The following is a 19380-nucleotide window of genomic DNA, read 5'->3' on the forward strand; positions in this document are numbered from 1 at the left end:
CACTTGGAAAACCTTTGTGGCATAATTTAAGTTGGCAGCGTAGTCTACGATTACCGCATAATTTACTATATAGATATTCCAGAACATACAGACTTCAATTGAACACAGAAAAGATTCTTATCAAAGTTAATTACCCTTATTGTCAATAACTATTAGCTACAGACCAGTTCTTGTTAAGTTACAGTAAAGAAATGAGTCATATATAGCTAAACTGACTTACGACAATTTGAAAAACCGTCATTCCGCTACGTGTTAGCATCGCAGCGGTATGACGTGTTAGCTATAGAATATAGATCAGAAGTGACAAAGCCTAAAAAAAGGCCTAATATAACACAAAAAGCTTTATGAAAATCAGAGTTGGAGTAATAGGCTGTTTAGGCAGAATGGGCAAAAAAATACTCAATGAATTAATTACAAATGCAGAAGTGGAAATAGCAGGTGCTGTTGCCCGTCCAGGCGGTAAGTACATAGGCTTAGATATTGGACCAATTATAGCCAATCTAGGAATTAAGGTTACAAGTTCTATCAGTGACGTATTTGAGTCATCTGACGTTGTAATAGATTTTACAACTAAAGAATGTATGTTAGACTGCCTTAAAGCAGCTGTAAAATTTAAAACACCGCTGGTTAGTGGCACAACTGGAATAGAAGGTGTCGATTTAAAAGAGTATGCTGCTGAAGTTCCAATATTATGGTCAGCAAATATGAGTGTTGGGGTTAATGTGTTGCTGAAATTGGTAAAAAAAGCTGCTGAGCTTTTAGGTAATGAATATGACGTTGAGATTTGGGAAATGCATCATAACTTAAAAAAGGATTCACCATCTGGGACAGCTATAGAACTTGGCAAAACAATTGCTAACGCTTCAAAAGTGGATTTTCAGTCTAATCAATATTTACATAGTGGTTTAAACATAAGAAAAAAGGGGGGAATAGGTTTTGCAGTATCTCGTGGAGGTGGAGTAATAGGAGATCACAGTGTGATGTTTGTTAATTCTGATGAACGGATAGAACTAAACCACAAAGCAATTGATCGCACAACATTTGCTAGAGGAGCTGTTCAAGCAGCAGTATGGCTATATGAAAATAAAAGAGAAATTCCGGGGCTCTATTCAATGCAGGATGTGATATGAGCAATACACGTGCTTCTGTTAAATATTTAAATCTCTGGTATGGCTCTAAGCAAGTTTTATTCGATATAAATTTGAATATTTATAAAAGAAAAGTTACTACTTTTATCGGACCATCCGGGTGCGGTAAATCAACATTTTTGCGTTGTTTTAATCGTATGAATGACTATGTACCTGGATGCAAAACTGTTGGTGAATTAGATATCGATGGGCTGGGTGATATATATTCACGCGATATGGATGTTGTGCTACTCAGAGCAAAAGTTGGCGTGGTATTTCAAAAGCCAAATCCTTTTCCAAAATCAATATATGACAATGTTGCTTATGGGCCAAAACTGCATGGTATGGTGAAGGATAAGCAAAAATTGAATGAGATGGTGGAAAATAGTTTAACTAAAGTTGGCTTATGGGAAGAATTAAAAGACAGATTGCAAGATAGTGCACTCGATTTATCCGGTGGCCAACAACAGAGGCTATGCATCGCTCGCGCAATTGCAGTGAAGCCAACTATTTTATTAATGGATGAACCGTGCTCCGCTCTTGATCCAATGGCAACCAATGCAATCGAAAATCTTATACAAGAGCTGAAATTAAGGTTTACTATAATTATGGTAACTCATTCAATGAAGCAAGCTAAAAAGTTATCTGATAGCGTAATTTTCTTTCATAATGGCAGAATTGTTGAGTCTGGAAGCACTCAAGAAATATTCGAAGATGCTCAATCTCCATTAACAAAGGAGTATATCCTGGATCATTAAATTTCTGTCATCAAAGTAGCTTGACTAGCTTTGTTTATCTGTTTTAACGCTCCACTAAACGGATACCCAATTGTTCAACACTGTCTATTTCAATTTGTAAAGTGTCCTTTATAAACTTATCAGCCTGGTCTGTACTCATAAAAACTGTATGTTTATTGGGCATTAATTTTTCTATAGTGGCTCTATCTTTTTCGTCATATGTATATTTAAGAAGCTCATCAATTTCTTTGTCCTTCAGATGAGATGTGCAATTATAGCTATGCTTTTTGAGATCCAGAAATTTAGCAAAGCTATTACAATCGTTCTCATGGTGAAAGGTTACATTTATACCTACTATTTCGTCCGTTTCTTGCAACTTTCCATCTTTAGCTATCTGTGCCTTAGCAAGCGCAACTGTAGGTTTATGGCCATAATTTGTTCCAATAATCCTTCTTATTGAGTGTTCTATTGCCATTTTTTGCACTTTGGGATTTTCATCGAACTCTTTCAAAAAATTAAGGTGTAAGTTAATATATTCAGAGTATTTCAACCTGTGTTTTTTATGTATAGTTGGTTTGCAGGGCAGTTCATTTGTAGGTGATTTATAGCTTGCAAGAAGCAACTTTTGTTCATACTGTTCATTGCATTCTTTTACCCCTTTAAAATGTCTTTCATATTTAGTCAATCCATCTTTTCCTTTTTTCTCCATCCTTTGCAAAAATTTCTCTACTGGCTCTTGTTTGGCTGGAATAATTTTGCGTATAAACGGAATTTGTTTTTGCAAGCTAACCCAATATGGTAAGCAGACAACTTTTGCATCTTTCGAAAATAGACCTTCTAACTTTTTCACTGCATTGTATAAATTTGCTGATTCTGGTTTATAATGCCCACTATTATTGTCTATATAAGTTATTTTACCATTTACCACTTTTATTAAACCAGAACATAAAACTGGCCTACCACCTGCAAGAGTTGAATGACGATAAGCCCATTCGCTTTTATTAACATTAATATGTTCATGATTGACTAGCTTTCCATCAAGCGTGATCACATAAGCTACACAACCTTTTTCTCCCTTACTAATTTTATCAGTTGTATCATATAATTTGCCTTTAAAGCCTTTTAACTTATTACCTTCTATTTCTGGCATTAAGTCTATGTATAATTTTTCTTTATAAGTAATTTTAGTATGTTCTATTTGATCATCTGGAGTAAAATACTTAACCTTTGTATTAATTCCAGGGATCTTTCTTTCTTTAACTCCAACTTCTGGAAATAAATTATAGCGTAGAAAAAAATATTTAAATTTACTTTCTATCCAGTGTAAAATTCTGTTTATAATACCGAAAACTTTTTTGTTACCTAAATCAATAGAGAGTTGCTGTTCTTTTGGTACTGTTTTATGATTGGACTTCGTACCAGATTTGCCAAATTCTTTGGCAGCATATTTAAACTTTTCTAGTAAATATTCCTTACGCTCTTTTGATACTAACATTTTTACCTCACCAACTATTATTTTATTTTATATTATTTTAGATAAAAAGTCAAATTTTTCCTTAATATGTTAATAAAAGAAAAAGCGGCAGCAAGCAGATAAGCTATATATAAATATTAAAAAAACGTGAATCTTGCTTGTGTTAATCACAAATGCTAAAGCTAGATCTAAAACGCCTATGGTCTGGCTCTTGAATGGTTATATAAGAAGTCTAATCTACTTTCAATTCCCCAGTATGTAAATTGCGTGGTAAAGATTCTAATTCCTTTGCAGTACTTAAACTTTTATTTTTTGCATGTATACCAAGCTTATTGAATTCTCGGGCAGCAGGAAACACCCTTGCTTCAAGCGAACCAGCAGTTTTATTATAATGATCAACAGCGCTTTTTAAGCTCCTGCGTAAATTATCAAAGTTTTCACCCATTGTGCAAATGCGCTCATATAAAATATGACCTAGTTCACTGATTTTCCTTGCATTTTCAGCTATCATCTCTTGCTTCCACCCATACGCTATTGCTCTCAGCAACGCAATTAGAGTGATCGGTGTTGCAATGATCACTTTTTTTTCCACTCCAATCTCTATCAAAGCAGGCTCATATTCCAGTGCTGCACTAAAAACCCCCTCCCCTGTTAAGAAAAGCACCACAAGTTCTGGCGTATTTTCAAATTGATTCCAATACTCTTTTTTACCCAAGTCATTTATGTGTTTTTTTATTGCCAGGGAATGATTCTTTAATTTCTCCTTTTGTATTTGCAAATCATTTTGTGATATAGCATCCATGTAGGAATCCAGTGGCACTTTAGCATCTATTATTATTTGCTTTCCAGATGGCATTTTAATTATTAAATCAGGACGCAATAAATTATCCTCGTTTTTATCAATCACTGAGGCTTGAGTAAAAAAATCGCAATATTCAATCATTCCCGCCATTTCTACCACTCTCTTTAACTGCATTTCACCCCATTTTCCTCTAATGTGGGGCTTTCTCAAGGCATTAGCAAGGCTGGAAGTTTGGTTCATCAGCGCTCCAATTTGCTCCTTTAAACCTTCATAGGCCCCTACCCTCTCTTTTTCTAGCTCACGTATTTCATTATCGAATTTTTCTAATTTTTCTTTTATTGGAGTTACAACTTCGCTAATCGTTGCTTGTCTTTTTTTAAAATCGCTTTCCGTTTCTTTTAATTTACTATCGATTACTTCCTTCGCTAAGTTCAGAAAATTATTGTTATTTGTCTGCAAAGCATCAAGAGAGAGCGCTTTAAAAGTGTTTGTTAATCTCTCCTCTGCTTTTGTTAGTAACTCTATTTCCTTTTTCTTTTCCTCACGTTCTTTTTGCAGAGTTACTTCAAGTTCTGCTCTTTTGACCCTTAAATCAACTATTTCTTCATTCTTCGTAAGCAAACTTTGTTTTGTCTCTTGAAGTTCTTGCTCTAATTTACATAAATTACTCTCAAGGTTTGCTTTCTTTTCGCTCAGTTTTTTTACGATAATGTAGAAAAATAGTAATAGAGAGACAACCAGAGCTATAGAATTGAAAAGCATCAGAATAAAAGAACTGTGTTTACAATTCTATATGATTTTTGTATGTATAAGAAAGAAAAAAAGAGCACCTAAAAAAGTGCTCTTTTTTTAGAAGTTTGTTTATCTTGTTTTATCATTACCAGCAGCTTGCACGTCAGACGCACTTAATGATGTTGCAGGCTTTTTTCCTTCTACACCGTCAATTTCTGATTGCTCATCTGATTTTTTACCAAAATTAGATAATAATCCATCAATATCATCTCCACGTCCACTTGTTTCTGGTGATCCTGAATTATCTTCCTTATTTTCTTAGAGTTTTTGGTGTTGTAGTACCTTTTGATTGTGTTTGAGCAGGTTCCTGTCTCTCATTGCCTGAAGACTTCTCTTGCTGTGATCTATTTTGTTGAGTAGCATTTGCTTTACCACCAAACAACCACTTCCAACCTGATGAAATTTTTCTTACAATCCATGAAATTCCTGTGTGATCAGCAATCCACTTAAAAAACTTTTTTATTTTTTCCCACATATTTTACCCCTATAATTAATAATAAATTAACTCGGTTATTACATATAAAGTCTAACCTGTCAACTGTGGAGAGAAAACATATGGTATAAAAAGAAGTAAAATGGTTCTATAGCTAAACTGCCTTACGGCAATTTGAAAAACCGTCATTCCGCTACTAGTTAGCGGAATCTATGTTGAGATACCGCGGCGGTATGACGTGTTGCTTTGGTCAGCTATAAAGATGATGCTGTGGAAGTTTTTAGTACTTGCTCGCAACTTTCAACAATTTAATAGCACTGGTGTTTACAACCTCTCCACCGACACGCTTAGTGACAAAGAACCTCACATAAGGTTTATTCGTATAAGGGTCTCGTAATATTCTCATTCCTCTGTTATCTACAATCTTATAAGCTTGTTTGAAATCTGCCATCGCAATTACCGGTAGCTGATTGTTTGGCACCGGTGGCATATCGGCAGATTGATATACTGGTATTCCCATTAAGGTATCTGGAGCTTCAAGCGACAAACTTGGTTGCCAGAGATATTGACCTGTTTGAGCTTTTAGCAGCCTAATGTCCTTCAATGTACTCCTGTTCATCAAAAATGACGCATTTCTAGAGTAATACTCATTTAGAGAATAGTACAATATCATTATTGAATCGCTATCTAATTTTTCAGTTTTAACTTGCTCTATTTTATTATCACTGTTTCCATTTTCATAAGTTAAAATCCCTTTAGGTTGAAAAGTGCCCTCACCTTTAATGAAGGCTTCGCTTTCTTCCTTACTAAAAGTCTCGGCAATCCTTTCTACCAGCCAACTTTCAACATCGACAAACGCATCATCGAGTAACTTTTGTGATATCTGTGGTTGAGCATATAACTCGTAAGTCGTGATAGAAATCTTTTGGATTTTAGGCGTGTCCGTATCTTTTGCAAAATCATACTTAGATTTATTGCCACCGTCATCATCATCTACTGTTTCACTGCTCCAACCTGCACCGGCACGGTCAAAATCTTCTATAATGTAATCCAATGTTTCAGTAGAGATTCTTTGATTGGAGCATATTTGTCGCATTGGGGACGAATCAGTTACGCGCTTATTTATGCGTTTTACAATATGCGGAGTAACTAGATACCCTCCGATATCATTATCATCTCCACTGAGGGTTTTGTGTGATAAACCGCTTTCCATTCCCTTGCGGATATAATCAGAAAAATATTTATCGCTTGTGCTAAAATCTGTATTTACTTCTGGACGTTGAGCTGCAGTTTCGATCAAGTCTAAACGCTCTTTGCAACTATCAATGGCATTATTTACCTTGCATAGCTGCTCAATCGTTGCAGAATCAGCACGCCCTTTGCTCTCAATTTCTTTTAATTTGCGATCATTTATTAATTTAAATTGCTCCCATGATGAAGCGAGTTCATTAATACGGTGAGCGATATCGGTAAGTGACATAATAGCCTCCTTTGAAAATAAAATGAAAATAAGGTAATAGGAATGGCATCCATAGATGTTTCCCACAGTTGTACGAATATTGCAATATGTTACATAGTAAACGATGTCATTCCAGTGCTCCCTTTCTTGTCATCCCAGTGTCAAGCACTGGGATGACAAGAAGAGGGTACTTGGATAAGAGGCATTGCCCTCCTGGTAGGCCCAAATTACAATGTTCGTACAGCTATGGATGTTTCCCACAGTATTGCAATTTGAGAGCAACCTCTACCAGTAGGCAACGCGTGACGCTGGAACCTAGGAATTTTGCTTATAACTGAGCTGATGAGCTAAGGCGGTTGTCTTACGCTAAAACAAATGTTTTTAATTAAGTTGCATAGAAGCTGGATCCAAGTAGTCAGGGCACTGGGATGACAGCTACCCTGACAACCGTCATCCCGCTACGTGTTAGCGGGATCTCTTGTTAGCGGATGAGATACCGCGAATGAATCGCGGTATGACGGTTAAGTAGGGTGTCATTCCAGTCTGGAATCTAGTCTTTATTATGCAGCCACTTATTTAAAGTTAAGTTTTCTGAATCCAAGTAGTCAGGGCACCGCCCACTGGTGGCCCAAACTACAATGTTCGTACAGTTATGTACTTGACACTTTCTGAAATGGCATCATTTTTTATCTGTTGAAAATGTAAACCGGAAAATAGCGTGGCACTTTGTACCACGCTTAGTACTGTAAGCTTAATTCAGCAATTAAATTAAGCGAGGCAAAATAAAAGATAATAACACTATATAACGTTCGTTTTTTTGTGTCAAGCACTTTTTTTTATCTGCTTCGATTAGATAAGGGATTTCAATATCAATTCTGCACTACTTGCAGTTTTTGTAATGGGTCTGCCAATGACGATATAATCGGCTCCTGAATTTATTGCTTCTCTTGGTGTTGCTGTTCTTTTTTGGTCGTCATGACCTGGATCTATACGAATTCCTGGAGTAATAATTTTAAAGTCTTCACCGCATTCTTGGCGCACTTCTTGAGCTTCCAATGCAGAACAGACTATTCCATAGAGTCCAATCTTTTTTGCAAGCTTTGCAAGCAAAATTACCTGTAATTTCACCTCTCTTGCTACTCCAAGCTCGTTTAAATCCTCATTGCTCATACTAGTTAGCACTGTCACTCCAATCAGCCTTATTTTTGTGCCTTGCACCACACTTAGCGCTTCTTCAAGCATTTTCGTTCCACCGCTAATGTGCAGAGTTAACATTTCAATACTCAGAACTTTTATTACTTCAACGGTTTTAGCTACAGTGTTTGGAATGTCATGCAATTTCAGATCTAAAAAAATTGGTACATTGCATTTTGCAACTTCTTGCACTCCAGAGAGACCATGAGCAGCAAAAAATTCTAATCCCAGCTTTACCATGCCAACTTTACCACGCAGAATATTAGCTAGAGAAATAGCCTTATTTAAGTCTTGTGTATCCAGTGCGCATATTATTGGGTTCATTATCTTGCATGATTTATTTTATAATAAGACTAATTGTTGTATTGTCAAGTTCTTGCACTCCGATTGGATTGACTGTATTCATTACGTACTTCCTTTAATAGAGATGAAGGTTTGATCGGAGTGGATGAGCGACTGTTATATCCAGAATCTTCCTCGGATCCATATTCACGATCTCCTGCATATAAAGAAACAGATGTTTCGTCTGGCAATGATGCATATTCAGAATCTTTTACAAGTTCTGGCAAGTGTTGTACGGCTGTTTCTTTTAGCTCTTCTAACAAAGATTTTATTACTTGAATCTCACCAGACACTTTTTTTAATACTGCTTCTATATTATTATCTCTACTTCTTTTTATTGGTCTTTCTATCTCGCATGCTATATGTTGTATAGCCCGTTGTATAAGACTCACTACTTCCTTCAAACCTTTTTGAAGTTGTTCTATTTGAGAGGATTTTTCTGAAAGTAGATTTTTTAACCCTTTTATCTTATTATTGTAATCCTTTGTTATCTCATCTAACTCAGAAGATTGATTTTCAATTAAACCATTTGTTTTATCTAACTCTTTAAATCTCTTCATTAATTCTTGAGATAAGTTTTTATTTTTCTGATTAACTTCTTCGATTTTACGCTCTAGGTTATCTTTTTCCTCATGTAGTATATCCCTTTCTTCATAAAGTTCGTCTTCTTTTTTACGTAATATATTTTTTTCTTTATAAAGTTTATTTCCTTTCTTATATAACTTCCTCATTTCTTTACGTAATTCTTCTACTTCCTCATTCAATTTTTCATTTTCTAATCCTTTGCATTGATTATTGTCCACTTTCCTTTTTAATTCCGTTGCACATTTTTCCTTTTCTTGTAGCTTTTGACGTAAATACGAGATTTCATAATACAATATTCTTTCTTGTAAAGTAAACTTATCTACTTCCTTCTTTATTTTGCCCAATTCATTGTCTATTTCAAACGTACGATTCTTTGCTGTTTCTAATCTTTTCTCTAAAGATTCTTTTTCTTTAAGAAGAGATTCTCTCTCAACTTCTGACTCATTTACTTTCTGATCCAATTTTTTTGCTCTCTTGTCTAAATTTTGCTTTTCTTGAGTTAATTCATGTTTTAATTTTTCCACTTCTTTGTTTGCAGCTTCTTTTTCCAGAGTTATTTTATTTTCTAACTCTTGCTCTTTCTGAACGAATTTACTTCTCTCAACCTCTATTTTTTTATTGTTACTAATTATTTTATACGAAAGTGCAAGCACCAAAACAGATAATGCGGCTAAAGCAAGAATTAGAGGAAGAGGCACATTAGAAGTTACAGTAAGCGCTAAAGATGTAAGTAACGTAAGAATAGCTAAGGAATTAGCTACAAAATAAAATGTGTTAGCTTTGTTAAACAAATTGCTCATTACTCCCCTCCCCCCCACGTTCAGCAGTCTTGTATATATTTATTAAAATTCTCTTATCTGTGGAGGGATTATAGTGCTGCACCTACAACAAACTTCCCATTTTCAGTCTGCTAGCTAAAAATGGCTAAGGTCTTATGTATCGAGTGTACAACTGTGCTCAAAATGTGCGTTAGCTATTGGTCGAGGTAAAGCATCCACTGGAATATCCAGAATCACATGAAGCGTCACTCAGCTTTGTATATGGCGATCTTGTTGGAGTGGATATATAAGGTGGTTTTGGTTTCGAGAATTGTTCATTAGCAGACGTATTTTCACCTGTTCCTTCAAATTCTGATGAATGTTCACTGCTTATATCTAGTTGATTATTTATACCTAACTTTTCATATATAGGTTGCATAAATTTATCAACTGCTTTTTGTATATGGTCTGTATCTTGCATGTATTGTTGTTCTTCTGAACCAGAAAGTCTTTGCTCTACTCTTTCTTTCACTACACTGAGTACAGCAAATACTACATTCGTTACATATTCTCTCTTTTTTGCTTCAAATTTATTTACATCTTCCTTGTGATCACCCTCAGCTCTTATTGATTCATTAACAAGTTCTTCATTGTTTACTTTTAAAGATGATAATTCATTTTCCAGCTCCTTAATTTTAGATAAGTACTCTTTCCCCTTTGTACACAATTTATCAACTTCACTTTCAAGATGAATGTACCTTTGACGTTCATCACTAATTTCACCTTCTAATTTTTCCTTTTCCCTGTTCAATTGGGATAACTTCCTCTTTAATTCCTTTATGTCGTCTTCTGAATTCTCATGTTGTTTTTCCAATTTTAAAGTTTTTAATCGTTTTACTTCTTCTACTTTTTTTCTTGACATAGCTAATTGAGTCTTCAGAGAAGAAGCTTCCCTACTTTTACATTCTAATTCCGAGTTTAATTTATCTTCATATTCCGATCTTAAGCGTAACTCATCTTCATATTCTGATTTTAAGCGTAACTTATTCTCTTCACTTTCTGATTTGCATTGACACAATTCCTCCATTAAAGAATCTACTCTTTCATTCAATTTTGTATTTTCATCGCGTAACTCTTGATGTTCACGGGAAAGAATTTCCTCCCTACGCTTTAACTGACCTTTTACTTTCGCTTTTAATTCTACAACTTCTTTTTCTAAACCCTGCTTTTCTTGAGTTAATTCATCTAGTTGATTATTCAATTCTTCCACTTCTTTGCTTGCAGCTTCTTTTCCTAGAGTGATTTCGTTTTCTAATCCTTGTACCTTACTCTCTAATTGTTGTTTTACGCTTTCCAACTCTTGCTCTTTTTCAGCAAATTTATTTTTCTCAACCTCTATTTTCTTATTATTACTAATCATCTTGCATGAAAGTGCGAGTATCAAAGCAGATAGTATAGATAAACTCAAGGCAACAGGAAGAGCTACATTAAAGGCTGTAATTGGAGATAAGAATGCAACATAAGAAGCAACAGCAAGTGTCCCAGACGCAAGTAACATAAGAGTAGCAAGAACAACAACTATAAGATACGGCGCATTATTTTTATCATATAGATTTCCCACTATCGTTCCCTCATAAGTAAAGCTATCGTTATGGTAACACTTATGTTAAAGGAAATCAAACAATTTAACATATAAAATCAATATAAATCTATATTCACTATGTATTTCCCATCTTCAGTTTCAAACTCAGACTGCATCCACTCTATCGTTTCCGCATTGCACACTGCCTGCAAATCATCCTGTGCAGATTGATCCAACTTATCCTCTTGTACGCTCGCTTTTATCATCAACTTTTTTATCAGATACTTAACTGATACATTATTATCTGCTTTTATCTTTCTGATAATGTTTAATATCTGCACACAATTGTCTCCCATTTCCTCTGAATATTTATCGTAGATAAGCTCTTCTTTGCTCGGCCAATTACTTTGATTGTGTACAGAATTATAACTATACAACTGGTGGTATATCTCTTCTGTAATGTATGGCAAAAAAGGTGCAAATAACCGCAAAATAACATTTAACACATACGCCAAGCTTTGTTTTGCACTTAAACTGCTTCCGTACGCGCGTTTTTTTACTAATTCCAAGTAGTTATCACAAAAATCTTTCCAAAAAAATTCCTCTATTACGCCCAAAGCTTCGCAGTATTCAAACTGTAATAGGTTATTTGTTGCTCTTTCTATAACTTTGTATAACTTAGACAATATCCACTTATCTATTGTCTCGTGAGCAGAATTTATGCTCATTACTTGATGCTTTTCCATGAACATGGAAACAAACTTGCTAGCGTTCCAAAGTTTTGTAACTAGGCGCTTGCCAATTTTGAATATATTTTCAGAGTAGACTGTATCAACTCCCAGCCTTGAGTTTGCTGCCCAATAGCGTACTACATCAGCTCCATAAGTTTTAAGTATTATATGAGGAGTGATGATGTTACCTTTTGATTTACTCATCTTTTTTTTATCATCGGCTAAACACCAACCGCTGATCATAATGTTTTTCCAAGGTAAAGAATCTGCATGATAATGTGCTTTCAAAATCGTATAAAAAGCCCAAGTTCTTATTATCTCATGGCTCTGGCTGCGCAGATCTGCAGGAAATACTGTATTATAGCGATGATTTGGTAAGCTAAACTCACTGTTTACTGCCAGTGCACTTAGTTGAGGAGTAATTGAACTTGTAGCCCAGGTATCCATTACATCTTGATCTGGGATAACCTCTTCTTTGCTATACCCTTTTGGCAAATCTTTGAGTGGATCAATAGGTAGGTTCTTTATCTCAGCTAGAATAATTTTACCTTCTTCTCCCTTACGTTTGGAATACCATGCTGGAAATGGCACACCAAAATAGCGCTGTCTTGAGATGCACCAGTCCCAATTTAGCCCTTCTATCCACACTTCCATGCGTTTACGCATATTGCTTGGATGCCAATTGCATTCTTTTACTTTACCTAATACTTGAGCTTTTTGCTCTAAAGTCTTGATAAACCATTGATAAGTAGGCAATATCTCAAGTGGTGCACCAGATCTTTCTGCACACTTGACAGAATGAGAAATGTTAGTGCTTTCTATTAGTAACTCCTTCTCAGTTAGGATTTCGATCATCCTCTTTCTTGCTGCTGTAACCATTAGTCCATTTATTTCATTTAGTATATCGTCTGTCATCCGAGTAGCTGACACTGGGATCCATTCTTCTTTTTTCTGACCATAGGTTGACATGATATCTTCTTCTGTCATCGCTGGCATTGGTTCTTTTTCCTGGATTCCAGTGTCAAGCACTGGAATGACATCATAAAGGCTTATTCTCCCATCCTGATCGATGATAATTTTCATCGGTAGATTATGCTTTTGCTGCCAATATATGTCGAGTTCATCACCGAATGTACAACACATAACAAGCCCAGTGCCTTTATCTATTTTAACCTTATCATCAGCTATTATTGGAACTTTTGTCTCTGTGATCGGCACCATGGCTGTTTTGCCAATCAGATGGGTGTAGCGCGCATCCTCTGGATGACAAAAAACTGCAACGCATGCGGGAAGTAACTCGGGTCGCGTAGTTGCAATATTGATCTGCTCATTTTCTTCAGTAGAGAAAACTATCGTATTTAAGGATGACTCAAAAACTTTATCTTCTATTTCTGCTTGCGCAATTGCAGTTTTATCAACCGGATCCCAAAGGATGGGCTGCATTTTTCTATACGCATATCCCTTATTATATAGATCAATGAATGACATTTGTGAAAGCGTCACAGTTTCTTTGCTGATCGTGTGATATTCCAAACCCCAATCGTAACTAATGCCGACTGATTTAAATAGTTCCTTGAATTCCTGCTTTGATTTCTCAATAACTTCATGGCACATCTCTATAAATTTTTCTCTGTCAACTTCTTTTGCACGGGTTTTATAGATCTGCTCAACCAATCTTTCAGTGGGAAGCCCGTTATCATCAAACCCAATCGGATAGAAAACATCTTTTCCCAGCATGCGCTGAAACCTTGCAATAAAGTCTGTATGGCAATAGCTGAATATATGGCCGATATGCAATTTACCCGATATTGTTGGTGGAGGTGTGTCTATAGTGAAAGTGTTATCCTTTTCACCATGCCACTTATAAACTTTACTGCCTTCCCATAATATGTTGTATTTGTCTTCAATTTCTTTAAAGCCGTATTTTTCTTTTAACATAAATATTTCTTAAGTTTTAAACTTTAAGCTAGCAACGTCATACTGCGATTCATTCGTGGTATCTCTTAGCATAGATCCCACTAACAAACAGCGGGATGACGAATTACTTAACCGTCATACCGCCACAAACCGTCATACCGCGATTCATTCGCGGTATCTCTTAGCCGCTAACAAGCAGCGGGATGACGATTGTCGGTAAACCTAAATTACTTTAGCTATAGCACAATTAAGCAAATATGGCTACGCCAAAATTTTACAAAAATAACACACTATGGAAAATATTACTCGACATTAAGTTTTAAAGGCATCACACTATCTAAACATTACTTATATTGAGGTTTGTTATGTTAGCAGAAGCAAGGGTTGTCGAAAAAGATAAAATAGAACTTGTTGTAAAGGAAAATAAAAAGATTACTTTAAAAGCCTACAGAATTTTTTGTGTGGGCTTCAATATTCAGAGTAGTAACAACGACACCAAAGAACTATCTGTTTCTGGTTCTTATAAAGAAGGTAGATACATTATAGAGTCAGTTGTAGCCAAAAGAAAATCTTTTACTTCTTTTGAAGAAATGAAAGAACAGCTTGATATTAACGAGCAACCTAGTATAGGAAACATATGTGAGTATCCCGAAGAAGAATTTACTGATCTGCCTGAGGTGTCCAAGAAAGAAGCTGAGAAAAAAAATGGAAAGTTACAAGCTAAATTGAATACAGCAAAGAAGAGAAGACGAAACTTAGAAACTAAAATAAAAACACTAAATGCTCAAATTGAAGAACAGAAGCAGCAAGTTGAAGAGAACGCTAAAATAAATAAACTAAATGCTCAAATTCAGTGGTTTCAAGCAACACCAAATGATGATGATGCTCAGTTAAAAGCTAAAGACGAGAAAATAATAGAATTAGAAGCTCAAAACAAAACAACTGAGCAACCAAAACAAGGCAATGGAGCGAAGTATACCGCTACTGTTGGTATGGGTCTTGCTGCTGGACTGATAGCATTTACTGCACTTGAACGTACAGTTAGGTTAGAGATGTTAGTAATGATTGGTATAGCAGTAGCATCTGCACTCGTAGCTGGTGGTATTACATATGCAGCATTACCTAGTACTCAAGTAGATGGAGTGAAAGCACAAGAAGTAAATGAGAATGGGAAAAGCAAGTAACAAAGGAAAATAACAAAGAGAAGTAACAAAGGCACTGGGATGACACCTTCATAAAGGAACCAGTGTTACACTACTAGGATGACACCCTAACAATCGTCATCCCGCTACTTGTTAGCCGCCGCAGCGGGATGACGTAGAGGTTGCCGAGAACTTGTCATTCCAGTGCTCCTTTTTTTGTCATCCCAGTGCTTGACACTGGGATCCAGTTTTCCATATAACCTCATCGAAAACGTTGTATTTTAACGTAAAACATCTATTTTCATGCTTACCAACTTAATAAAATTCCTGGATCCCAGTGTCTGGGCACTGGGATGACATCATAGAGGCGCTGGGATGACACCATTATAGAGTGAACCAGTGTCACACTATTAGGATGATACCCTAACAATCATCATCCCGCTACTTGTTAGCGCCGCGGCGGTATGGCGGTTAATTATTCTGCACGGGATGACGCCTCACCATGTCATTTGAGTAGCGAACACTGGAATGGCTTTGTTACATCGCTAGCTATGATGGATAAAGATAAAAAAGATGGAGAATATCAGTAGCTTATTATTCTGATGTTTATAACAAGAACGGTCAGTGAATACCTAAATTTTAACAATCTCAATTATCACATACCATAACAAAAAAGTCAACCCACACCTTAGGTTGCAAAATCCCAAAAAGCAGCCAGAATAGAATAAGCAAACATTTACGAATTGAATTTAGTGCAAACAAGGGTGTTGATATCAACCATACTCTGCAGAATCGCAATATGGTATGACTACATGCTCTTTATTGATTTGATTAACATAATCAGCAGAGAGTTTTGTTTTGCAAAAGATGTCTACAGTAACATACTGCAATTATTTGGAATTGTAGGGCTAGGCGCAATTGTAAGGCCACTTGGTGCATTCATATTTGGTCACATTGGTGACAGGTATGGAAGAAGGATAGCATTAATAATTACTATCTTGCTAATATCGATACCATCAAGTCTTATTGCATTTATTCCAAGTCACAATCAAGTAGCTACTATATTGCTTCTTGCAATCCATATAACACAAGGAATTGCACTTGGTGGTGAACAAGGAAGTTCTGTTTATCTTATAGAGCATTTATCCAGTAGGAAAGAAAACTTAGGGATGTATTTTGGAATAATGGGCTTTGGTCGTTCCATTGGTGTCTTGCTTTCTGCGGTGATAGTAATTATCTGCAAAAAAACTACTGATTTTTGTACCTGGGGTTGGAGATTGCCATTTATTTTCTCAGCTATTTTAGGATTAATTAGCGCGTATAGCATATACACATTGGGAGAAACTCCAGCATATGAAAAAAATCGAAAACAAAGAAATTTACCTGATTTGCCAATAATAGAGCTTATAAAGCGCCACAAGAGAGCTCTTATACTTGCTATTTTAATATCTGTACCTGTTAATGTTGCTGTCGGATTTACCATATTTCTTCGAACACTCGCAAAGGAAATAGCATTAGTGGATGTGTATGTAACGACATATATCAACGAAATTATATTGATTATAACCAGTGTATTAATGCCGATATCTTCAATAGCGTTTGGAATGTTGGCTGATAAAGTTGGAAAAGAGCGCACTGCAATCTTATTTATAGTAATTACAATGGTACTGTGTTGTCCTGCTTTATCTATTGCATATTACTACAAGAATTACCTTATAATTATGCTCAGTGTAATGGCTCTTTCTATTATAGAAAGAGGTATAGTTCCCATAGGAATAGTTGCATCTGAACTCTTTCCCACCAATGTTAGATTTAGTGGTGTGAGCTTATCACGCAACATCTCTTATGCGTTACATGGAGGATTTACTCCTATGGTTTGTATTTGGTTGACTGTAACATTTCCTCAAACAAACCTTGCTGCTGGGCTTTATATAGTCTTCTGCTTGTTGGTCAGTGTGGTAGCAATATTGCAAATAAAACCGCAAGATAAAAAATGTGATTGGTCTTAGTTTTCTCTTATGTGATTTGATAGTGATCTCCACCGGGAAAGGGTTTTATCCGAGTAGCTGACACCCTGACAACCGTCATCCCGCTGCTTGTTAGCGGGATCTAGAGGTACCGCAGCGGTATGACGTAGGACTGCTGTCATGCAAGTAGCTGACACTGGAATCCAGAAAAAAAGGATGATGTCATCCCAGTGCTTGACACTGGGATCCAGCCTTTATCATGCAATTTCATCATATAAATCTTTCCATTCCTGATGTGTCTGTATATAAACATAATAACTTTTCATATATAGGAAATAAATTTACTGGATCCCAGTGTCTGGGCACTGGGATGACACTATTTGCTGTGCAATTTACCTTCAAAAATGAATGTTCGTACAGCTATGGAATGAATCGCGGTATGACGTAGGAAAACCTAAGCTATACTTTTATGCTTACCAACTTAATAAAATTCCTGGATCCCAGTGTCAAGCACTGGGATGACACCCTGCTGTTGGGCTCAAATCACAATGTTTGTATAGTTGTGCGTCACGCGCTGGAATGACGAATTTGTATCGGAAAACAAGTAGCATGACGATTTATCAAATGTTCCTTAATTTCTCAAAAAAGTCCTTTAACAAAAAAGAGCATTCTGTTTCTAATATCCCACCATAAACTTCAGGTATATGGCTGCAAAATTGAAATATTTTAGCACCATTTTCAATTCCTCCACCTTTTGGATTATAAGCTCCAAAGTACAATCGTTTAATCCTGGCAAAGGAAATGGCTTGAGCACACATCGGACATGGTTCTAATGTTACGTACATCTCAGCATCACAAAGCGTGGAAGTTGAGAGCAACTCACATGCCTGCTTGATCGCTAACATCTCTGCATGTGCAGTTGGATCATTGGATATATTGTGTGCAGAAGAAACAACATTGCTTCCACTAACTATTACAGCACCTATGGGAACCTCATCATTTTTCTGAGCAAGTTTGGCTTGCTCTATGGCAAGCTCCATATATTGATACTTAAACACTTGTTATTTACAACAGATACAATTTTCTTTTTTTAATTTTTCTATCCCCCGTAAGTCGTAAATTTTACTACTTGGGTTTGACTCAACAACTTCCTCACAAAGCGATATATAGCCTTCATCACTTAGCTCATTGCATTCATAAGGAGTAACGTTAGTCAAAGATGTATTATGTGAGCCTGTATAATTATGCTCACTTTGAATTCTAGTTAATTGCTTTGAATGATAATTATCTGTTCCCCGTTTTAAATGTTCTTTTATTTCTTCTACTGATTCGAATTGATTTGCTTCTCTTACACCATATTTTTCTTCTATATCCAGTATTACATCTACTATTGTTTTATCCTCCAGTTTATCTAGTTCTTCTTCGCTGACATTGTCAACACCTATGTATTCTAATAATTCTTTTACATACTCATATAAAGATACAAAATCCTTTAACACCTAACCTTCTCTATTAGTTTTATTTATCAAATTTTTATGTTTTTACCAACCGCTGCTTCAATAAATGATACAAAAAGAGGATGAGGAGAAAACGGCTTTGATTGAAATTCTGGATGAAACTGCACACCAATAAACCACGGATGACTCTCTAACTCCACTGCCTCTATACATGTTCCATCTTCTGATATGCCACTGCATAGCAGCCCATTTTTTTCCAAATCATCTTTATAATCTGAATTGATTATGTATCTATGCCTGTGTCTTTCTGAAATAGTAGTGTTACTATATGCATCCATCATTTTAGAGCTTGCATTTATATTACATTTGTATGCTCCAAGTCTCATGGTTCCACCAAGATCGTCATCTTGATCGCCAGCTAACTTAACGATTGGATGTTTACAGTTATGAAATTCTTCAGAGTGTGCATCTTCAAGCTTAACAACATTACGAACAAACTCAATAATTGCAAGCTGCATACCAAGGCAAATTCCGAAAAATGGGATATTATTTGTACGGGCATAATTTATTGCTAATATTTTACCCTCTACTCCGTCATCACCAAACCCCCCTGGGACAAGAATTGCATGAGAATTCTGTAACTTCTCCCCTATAAGCTTTTCATTTATAGGTTTTTCTTCCTTCTCTCTTGAGTTAACCCAATTTATCCTTACTTTGACTTTATTACTAATCGCACCATGATTTAATGCTTCAACCAGTGATTTATACGCATCAGGGAATTCGGTGTATTTTCCCACTATAGACACAGTAACTTCCTGTGTTGGGTGCCTTATGGAATGCACTATTTGATTCCATTCAATCAAGCTTGGTTTTGGCTCACT

At 35.9% G+C, this 19380-nt stretch overlaps 5 protein-coding genes across 5 annotated transcripts; 2 read left to right on the forward strand and 3 right to left on the reverse strand.

Moving 5' to 3' along the window:
- Positions 1 to 383: 383 nt before the first annotated feature.
- Positions 384 to 1130, forward strand: LOC105557728. Its single transcript, XM_012005045.1, has one exon. It carries the CDS (start codon positions 384 to 386, stop codon positions 1128 to 1130), a length of 747 nt encoding a protein of 248 aa, XP_011860435.1.
- A 155-nt stretch (positions 1131 to 1285) lies between these two features.
- On the forward strand, positions 1286 to 1885 carry LOC105557729 (protein STAR1-like). Its single transcript, XM_012005047.1, has one exon. The coding sequence runs from the start codon at positions 1286 to 1288 to the stop codon at positions 1883 to 1885; it is 600 nt and encodes a 199-aa protein (XP_011860437.1).
- A 5788-nt stretch (positions 1886 to 7673) lies between these two features.
- LOC105557730 lies at positions 7674 to 8342 on the reverse strand. Its single transcript, XM_012005048.1, has one exon. It carries the CDS (start codon positions 8340 to 8342, stop codon positions 7674 to 7676), a length of 669 nt encoding a protein of 222 aa, XP_011860438.1.
- A 1572-nt stretch (positions 8343 to 9914) lies between these two features.
- Positions 9915 to 11123, reverse strand: LOC105557731 (spindle pole body component 110-like). Its single transcript, XM_012005049.1, has one exon. It carries the CDS (start codon positions 11121 to 11123, stop codon positions 9915 to 9917), a length of 1209 nt encoding a protein of 402 aa, XP_011860439.1.
- A 278-nt stretch (positions 11124 to 11401) lies between these two features.
- On the reverse strand, positions 11402 to 13962 carry LOC105557732 (probable valine--tRNA ligase, mitochondrial). The gene has a single exon (XM_012005050.1). It carries the CDS (start codon positions 13952 to 13954, stop codon positions 11402 to 11404), a length of 2553 nt encoding a protein of 850 aa, XP_011860440.1. The 5' UTR covers positions 13955 to 13962.
- Between the last annotated feature and the right edge of the window lie 5418 nt (positions 13963 to 19380).

The sequence above is a fragment of the Vollenhovia emeryi genome, unplaced genomic scaffold, assembly GCF_000949405.1.
Source record: "Vollenhovia emeryi isolate VEMERY1.0 unplaced genomic scaffold, V.emery_V1.0 DF939426.1, whole genome shotgun sequence".
NCBI classification, from domain to species: domain Eukaryota; kingdom Metazoa; phylum Arthropoda; class Insecta; order Hymenoptera; family Formicidae; genus Vollenhovia; species Vollenhovia emeryi.

What these genes read in the sequence shown, in the direction of transcription:
- LOC105557728 (XM_012005045.1), top strand. Translation starts at nt 384, where the DNA reads ATGGGCAAAAAAATACTCAATGAATTAATTACAAATGCAGAAGTGGAA.
- LOC105557729 (XM_012005047.1), top strand. Translation starts at nt 1,286, where the DNA reads ATGAATGACTATGTACCTGGATGCAAAACTGTTGGTGAATTAGATATC.
- LOC105557731 (XM_012005049.1), bottom strand. Translation starts at nt 11,123, where the DNA reads ATGATTAGTAATAATAAGAAAATAGAGGTTGAGAAAAATAAATTTGCT.
- LOC105557732 (XM_012005050.1), bottom strand. Translation starts at nt 13,954, where the DNA reads ATGTTAAAAGAAAAATACGGCTTTAAAGAAATTGAAGACAAATACAAC.
- LOC105557730 (XM_012005048.1), bottom strand. Translation starts at nt 8,342, where the DNA reads ATGAACCCAATAATATGCGCACTGGATACACAAGACTTAAATAAGGCT.